This window comes from Larus michahellis, chromosome 2 (assembly GCF_964199755.1).
Source record: "Larus michahellis chromosome 2, bLarMic1.1, whole genome shotgun sequence".
Lineage (NCBI taxonomy): Eukaryota > Metazoa > Chordata > Aves > Charadriiformes > Laridae > Larus > Larus michahellis.
Genome location: NC_133897.1, coordinates 126,475,771 through 126,484,039, shown reverse-complemented (window position 1 = coordinate 126,484,039; position 8,269 = coordinate 126,475,771). Strand labels below are relative to the sequence as shown.

Sequence of the window (8,269 nt, the reverse complement as noted above, 5' to 3'; positions counted from 1 at the left end):
TAACAAACTGTATAAGATGTCGATGAAGCCATATGTACAAGGCCTGTGTATCTTAAATTTTATAAAGAAATACTGAACACTTTTTGTGTTATGAAGTATAAGCCATTTATATTTAATATAAACATCCAAGATGTAATTTACTTAGTTTACTCATTTTATTTATGATGAGAAATCTTAACTTTGGAAATTATTTCTGTAGTAGGGAAAATGTAAAATCTTTCAATTTTTATCATTGTGAAATAAATTTCAGTCACTGTTTGGGAAAGTACTAAAGGCTTTTTCCATACTTAACTGAAGGAAGTGAAGCTTTCATGTGCTGTGACACAGGCGCTTTAGAGGCTTCTTGAAATATATTACATGGTAATGTGTGCATGATGCCATAATACAACAAAATGATGATTTGTAGTCGCTGAAAAGACAAGACCACTTACCAGTTTGTGTTTTGCTGCCTTATTGGGAGAATGCTAAGTATGATTTGATTATTTTTTTTCATATTCTGGGTTAATTTTATTTTAACTTGTTTTCTTGGAATCTGCAGTCGTTTTGAAAGGTAGAAGAAATTAAAATATTTTCTAGTAGCCTTATTCCAGGACACTAAAGAGAGAAAGTCTTCTCACTGTGTACTACTACACCTTTCTCTGGGGGTTCTGCAGTGTCAGGAAGTTATATGAGAAGTTATATTAGATTTCGCATACATACCACTTAACACATTTGTTAAAGAAGCAGTTTTCAGGTCACGGGTTACGTGTGCTCTTTAGGTTAACTGTAATATTTGAGGCTGATCAGGGGTAATACCTAGTGTGGGGCACTCCAGAGAAAATTTGAGAGGGAATGGGGTGAATGTGTAGTAAAGGTAGATCTTTCTCCTCAGGCAGTTTAAAGCAACTAAAAGGCAACTAAAGGCTCCGTAGACTGTGAAGTCTAAAAGTCAGCGTGGAGTACAGTTAGGAAGTTCATGAACGTGTGGAAATGCACATCAGATGGAGTGCTGTATGTGAATATATTGTGGCAATTTAAGGGTATAAGAATAGCTAGTAACAGTAAAGATATAGTATATCTTTAATACTATACAGTAATATATATTTAATACAATACTATACAGAGTAATTTGTCAGTTTATGTTTTATGAAAAACTTTTTGAGCCACCTTCAGTTTCTATTTATTTTCAGCCCTGTCATCCCTGAGGAGATAACTGAGGCGAAACGTTGCCTGAATTAGTGTAGCACAAAATTACAATGTACTATTATATTAAACGTTATCAAATACAGTGTAAGACCACTGGTGTAAGTGAGGAAGGTGACTCTGAAAAAGTTTTCAAAGTGTCTGTTTGTTAACTTGGAAATGGGATTCTTTGAAGAATAACAGCTGTAGAACAGATTATTTTATTCCTTTTTTTGCCTTTTTTCTTTTCATTGCTCTCCACTCTCATGTTACCACCGTATGCCTTTGGGATAACAGGTTTTATTAATTCTCCTTGAGTGAAACAAGTGCCTTTGATGTAGCTGATTTAAACAAAGTACTTGTGTAATTTAATGGGCATCCACAAAGTGAATCAGTAGATAATGGTTTTCTCTGAGCTCCAATTGCTAGAAAAAAGCAACCTCTTGCCTCCTTTTTCTCTGCACAACTTGTAAAACTTAGAACTACTAGCCAGTTTGCTGAGGTGTAGTCAGCTTTGCTTCAGGCATCTGAGTGGGAGGTTTGGCCTCTCTGTGTGGAGAAGGTAGACTTCCCTCAGAGCTTGTTCAAGGTTCTTTTTTAAAAAGTCTATTTGTCTGCATGAACGGGTGGAGGAGATGGAGTCTAAAAGTTGGAGTTTGAATGTTTCGTGATTGTAAATACGAGCGAACTTTTGAAGTAGCTTCTACACAAAAGCATGTCATAGTATTTAAAATTATTTGGGGGAGATCTTTAAAAGGCTTAAATATTTTCAGTCTATGTACAAAAAATAAGTAGAGGTTGCCCCAGAATAGACAACGTGGCTTGTCTAGGTGACAGTCTAATAATATGACTCCAAAAAAAAACCCCAAAACTTTTTCTTAATTTTTTTTTTGTGTTTAACTGCCTTCAGTTACTGCTTCTAAGTTGAAAAAAAAAAAAGTTAAGACATTTTGAAAATGAGCTTGATAACATACTGCAAATGTTAGAATTTGGAAATTCTACTTGGCCTAACTTCAGGTTGTACCATTATAATCTAGAGCTAGTCTGAGGAAATTAAAAAAAAAAAAAAAAAAAGGCCTATCCATTGAAGAACAATAGAAACAAATAATCAAGATGCATGTTACTGTTTCAGAAATTTCTGAGGAAAATCTTGCCATTAAGAGGAATCAGAATGTATCTGCGGTTGGACTCGTCTCTTCTGCAAAGATAGGGGATCAATTGGACCACTTGAAATTCTGTTTTAGTAGAGCTAAGTCACTCTTACACTGAGGGCTCAGATAAAGAGGAGGGGCATAATGGGTATAACACGTGGTTACATAAAACCTTTTGGAATGCTGTGAATTTTATATTTTGCATAGTTGTGTTAACACTTGATGAGAAGAGCTTTTTCCATGCGGAATGTTAGTCCTGAAAATGGAATATTTTAAATGCCTTGATATGAATTCAGAGATCCTTCACTACGAATTTTGTGTGTGCTACTGTTTGCCCTCCCTCCAACTTCTCAAGATGCTGTCTCGTATCAAATGAAATTAGTTAGCAAAAATCTACAACATTTTGCATGGGAGCCTGTTTAGGAGAGCCATCTCTGCCTATTAAGTCTGAATATTGTGAAAGGCCCTGCGGTCCAGCATATGGCAGGCTCTAGCGAGTTAGACCCAGGCTCTTTGCAGCAGCAGGTGGATGATGCCTTCTAGAGAATGTTGCAAAAGAATGGTGAGAATATGCTGTAACAGGTAAATGTAGTGCAACAAATAAAGTGTGTCATGGTTTAACCCCAGCTGGCAACTAGGACCATGCAGCTGCTTGCCCACTCCCCCACCCTCTGCCAACAGGGCAAGGAGCAGAGGAGGTGAGGGGAAAAAAACCCCAAAACTCCTGCGTTGAGATAAAGACAGTTTAATAGAATGGGGAGAGGGGGAGAAAGGTAAAAGAACATATAAAAGATAGTGATACAACACAGGTTGCTCTCACCATCTGCTGATGGGTTGACCAGCCAGCCCATCCTGAGCAGCAATTGCAGATCCCTGTCCCGCGGCCAACCCACAGGTATATACTGAGCATGACCTCTATGGTATGGAGCGTTCCTTTGGCCAGCTTGTCCTGTCATGCTCCCTCTCCGTTCCACTGGAAACTGAAGAAGTCCTTGACTAGTGTAAACATCGCATAGCAACTACTAAAACAACGTGTTATCAACATTATTCTCATACTAAATCCAAAACACAGCAGGTACTAGAAAAAAAACAACTAACCCTATCCCAGCTGGAACGAGGACTGTGTTATTTCTTTTTTCTAATGGGTTTATTTAGGAGAAAGAAGCTAAACTGAAAGGAAAATGTTGCATAGTTTTAACTTCTGTTTGGTCTCTTCCCTCTCCTACTGTTCCTTGGACTTATAGAAGAGATCGATGCTGTACAAAGCTGCTTGGTTTAGAACAAGCTAAGAGAGAACAAGCATGGAGAATGCTGTGTGTTTCTTTGCAATAAAGAATTGCTGTCCCAAGGATGATAGAGCAGCTAATATAAAGAATCTGGTTAGTACTGGTTCCATCAACTGAGTATAATTCTGATACTGTAGCATACAGTACAAATAATGTGAGCTGTATTTTGTTTTCTTTTAATGCATCCACTTGCAAAAAAGGATGTACGTTACCATCTGGTTAGTCTTTGATTTCCTTACTGAAATACTTCTCTGATGCTACTTTTATTAGTTTAGATGTTAAACAAATGTGATGTGCAGCAGGCCTTTTCTAAGTGCTATGTAGCATTTAATTTACAATTATCATTTCTTCACATGATACGTTTTGGGTGTCGGTAGGTTTCATCTGAATTTTTTAACTCTTTCCATGCATTTTCAATGAAGAAGGTATTGAATTGTATTTTTAAAAGAAATTAATACTGGAAGATTTTATTCCAGAATTTAAATGTGTTCAAACAAACCATGCCAACTGATTTGAGATTTCTAGTTTTCGGATAGTGTTATCCCTGACCTTACTTGCACCTACTGTAGAGCACGTACCAGCTTGTTTACCGTATCGTGTAGCAATAGCTCTCTCACTGTGTATCATTGATGTGGTTGTGGGGAAAACAATGATAAATGTAATTTGAGGTTCACACCTGAGTTGATTATTACAGGTACTAGGTTGCTGCATCTACACAAAATGGAATTTAACCTGAACTGGCACGATGTCTTAAATGTTGTGGTGAGCACTGCTACTTTATTATTTTTTTTTTCTCCCCAAAATCTGTCCCTGAAAGAAAAGGTATTATTTTCCTTAAGAAATCATTCCTTTGGTGTTTTTTTTTTTTTTTCCCTTGGGCAGAACAAGCGAAAGAGCTGCGAACTTTCTGTATGCTTTTCCAGTCCAGGGCCCAGATCGAGCCCGTGGGAAGATCCTATCTAGCTCCCAAATAGTTGTAACTCCTCCTAATATGCCTGTGTACGTGCTGGCCTGTCAGCCGGCAGATGCTGCGACCACTGTGTGCATTGAGCACCGCCTAGAAGAGACTGAAAACCACCTCTCTCTATGTGGGGGCTGGAACAAGATGATCTTTAAGGTCCCTTCCAACCCAAACCATTCTATGGCTTCAGAACGTGAGACAGTTGTTGGGAGTTGGACTAGATGATCTCTAGAGGTCCCTTCCAACTCTGAAGATTCCGTGATTCCGTGACAATCTTGCCGTGAAGTACCTGACATGCGAGTGCGGTGGCAGCTCTTCCTCTAATAGTTCCCTTGAGGGTCATTTCAGTGAAAATGCCCATCTTGCCTCTTCTCCAAACTGTACGTATTTGACAGTCCTCAGTTTACAACTCGGCCATCTGCAGCATTAAACTGCTTGCTAATAATAGATTTGAGCAGCGCGTATAAGCACCTCCTGGATCTTAGCAGGGGATAATCTTTGTGCAATCTTCCTGTAACCTTCAGATATGCTTACCGTCTTCTTCAAGTACACGCTTCCATTTTACAGCAAAAATGGTTTAATGATGCTGTTCCTTTCAACAAAAAATCCCAGTCACGTGGCATACAACTCAATTCATGAACAGAATTTAATTGATGGGACGGAATATAAATTTGTCGAACTTTTATCAGTGTGGTTCTTCCCATTGGAATGTGTACAAGATTTAGACGAGTTTTAAGACTTGGAAGTGCTGCAGCGCATCGCAGTGGGATACCTGGCCAATGTAAAAGTTTATCTCTGTCCTTGTTGTCATGACTCAGAACTTGTAAATCCAGAGTTTACTTACAAAATTGCCATTTGAAATCCTCACTCCATTTTATACAAAATTAACTCTTTAGGGATAGACTTTAAAAAACAAACAAAAAAACCTCCAAAACCCAAACCCCAACAAACTCCCAACTTTTCAGTTACAGGGAAGAGGGAATCCGTTTGAAGCTAACAAAAGCGAGTGTCTGCTGCAATTCTGACCCTTTTGACAGCCGAGCAAGAGGCTGGGATACGGGACCCGCGTTCCCGGTGCCGTGATTTGCTGCGGGGGCTGCCTGGGACGGACGGGACGGCGCACCGCGGCCGGCTGGCGGTGCTTGCTGCCTGCAGCCCTTCGTTACCAGCGATGCTGTGAGGAGAGAATGACACACCGTAAGGGCTCACGGCATTTCAAAGCCCTGCTGTCGGTTTTTGGGGGAGGGAGGGGAGGGGGACGACACACGCACCGCCGCTCCCCTCCCGCCCCCGCTCTCGGCCTTCGGCAGCGCTGCCTGGTTCTTGGCGCCGGCGCTCGACGCGCGCTGCCTGGCGCCGCCGCTCTGGCTGTTGGGTCGTGGCGCTGCGCCGCGGCCTGGCTCGGCTTCTGTCCGCAGAGCTCGGCGGCGGCACCGCGGGGAGCGGAGGGCAGGGCAGGGCAGGGCAGCGGGGTCCGCTCCGCCGGCTTCAGCTCCCGCACGCCGCGTCAGGCCGCGCTCCGGCCGCCGCAGCCGCCATGACCACGGAGGACGAGATCATCCGCATCGCCAAGAAGATGGACAAGATGGTGCAGAAGAAGAACGCGGTGAGCGGGGGCGGGACGGGAGCCGCCGCCGCAGGGCCCGGCGCAGCCCCGGCCGGCCCCGCGCTCCCCCCTCGGAGCGGGCCCGGGGGCCTTCCTCCTTCCCGCCGCGGCCTTTCACCCACCCCCGCTTCTTCCCCCGCTGTCCGGCGGCCTCGCGCCTTCCTCGCCGCTTCCCCCGCCGCGGGAGGACGTGGAGCCGCCGGCCGGCGCGGCCTGCCCGCTGCGGGGGGGCCCGGGCCCTGTCAGCCCTTCCTCCTCCCCACCACGGCGGATTGTCCCCGGCCGCCCTCTGCAGCGCCGGGCGGGCGGGGAGGGAGCGGGGCCTCCCCCCGCCCCAGGGCGGTGTCCAGCTCTGGGGGGGTTCCTGCCCCCGGGCACCGGCCCTGGCTCGAACGGGGCTTCCCTCCGCTGCCCATTCATTAAAATCGCGATATTGGCCTGGCTCGACAGTGCCGGAGGAAGCCCGGTCAGGTCGAGGAGAACGCCTGCAGAGGCGGTGTCCTCCTTCGGATGGGTTGTTTTCGCTTTCAAGTGTGAAATCGGGAGTTCTGTGCGGGGCGTGCAAACTAAAATACGAATGAAAAACCCTAATGCTTCTTCGGCAGGGTGGCCAGAGGTGTGTGGGCAAACTTATGAAGCAGATGGGGGATGTGAGCCACTTTCATTTGGGATTTATTTTCCTCTCTTAAAGCTGAAACAATGTATAAATATCACTTTAACTGTGTTTATTCATTCAGGGAATGATTTCTGCCTTAGATTGGCAGTGAAATATGGTTGGGTAGAATTCAGTTAGTTTACTTCAAGTGTTATTCTCATGCACGCCCTTGATATAGAACTTTTTCTAGTTAATGTATAACATCTATACTATTCTTATAAAACCAGCAAAGTAAGTAAAATCAGAATGTGCAGCAACAGTCAAATACCTGATTATAGTTACACATAAAATAGCGTACAAGTGAATTGTAAACTCTGTTTACTACCTCTTTATCCAGTGGGCACACTGTTGTGCTCTTGTAATGTGTATATTTGTGGTTGCTGCTCTTCCTGCAAACTGCTGTTTTAATACACTGAGTATAATAGTGCACTAAGTGTGTAATTTTAGTGGTAGTTCAGAACTGAGCAGTGTGGAATTTCAGTTTATAGAAGTCTTTTTTTTTCCTATTTAAGGAAATTATAATTATAAATAACATTTTTAATAATATTTGGATATTTATAGACATACTGATTGTATTAAGCCAGTGAAATGTGTTTGGTTCAGAATCCAAGCAAATTCATTGCAAGTACACACGGGCCATGCTTTGCTGTGTTTCAAAATCCTTGATGTTCCATAATGTTGTATGGTTTAGCTCTGATACGCTTTAACCTTCTAATGATACAGGTCTAGTGGAAAGAATGTTTTACAACCAATGTTTACTCATTTGATAATTTTTTGCCTTTTTGTCCCCTCCCTCCTTCTTTTTATTTCTATCCCCCGTGCTTTTCAGCATAAAAGAATTCACTGTCTCACTTTCCTGACTCTAAAGTTGAAGTAGTGGCTCTTTGCTATGAGATGTGGAAAGGGTGAAAGTGTACTGACTGTGAAAAGTTTAAATGTCGTGGTAATGCGAATGACAAAGTGCAGTCAATTCAATTTTATTTGGAAGACTTCTGACAACAGAAAGAAAACGGCAACTCCCAGGTAATATGGGAAGGACTGTTGATGCTGGGTAGCATCGCTGCAGCGATACCAGAGATCCTGCTAGTGACCACAGCGTATTTCTCTGTGACCTGTAAGGCTTAGGAGTTTGGATGTAGTTCTTAGTAGCAGCTGGGGATGTGTATTCACGCTCTAGTGTGTGTAACCTAATTAACTTTCAAAGCTCCAGGGAGCGGTGCGGTGTCTTTGCTGGGGTCAGCCTACGTCTGATCTGGCCAAAGGCAACGCGGGCAGCTGTGCCCGGCCAGAGCCAGCAGCGGAGTCTTCATCTTCACCCCTGTCCCAGGAGTGAGACCATGCGCAGCACCAGAAACAGTTTTGCTTTTGTACTTTGTTGGAACGGAGCTCGTTTGTTCCAGCTTGTTACTGCACACAAGTGGCTCTGTCATTAGTTTGACGCTGTCTGAA

The 8,269-nt window shown here is 43.4% G+C and overlaps 1 protein-coding gene across 4 annotated transcripts in view; it reads left to right on the top strand.

The window, feature by feature from the left end:
* Positions 1 to 5,666: 5,666 nt before the first annotated feature.
* The window catches only part of TCEA1 (transcription elongation factor A1), a 28,707-nt gene continuing 26,104 nt past the window's right edge, over positions 5,667 to 8,269 (top strand). For 2 of the 4 annotated variants that reach the window (XM_074577034.1, XM_074577033.1), the window contains exon 1: positions 7,650 to 7,843. Coding sequence is in view for 2 of the 4 variants with exons in the window: in XM_074577031.1 (XP_074433132.1) it covers positions 6,097 to 6,165 (69 nt within the window). In the remaining 2 variants the exon portion in view is untranslated. Of the gene's footprint in view, positions 6,166 to 7,649; positions 7,844 to 8,269 lie in introns of those variants that run through there. The other 2 variants (XM_074577031.1, XM_074577032.1) reach the window with 2 other exon arrangements.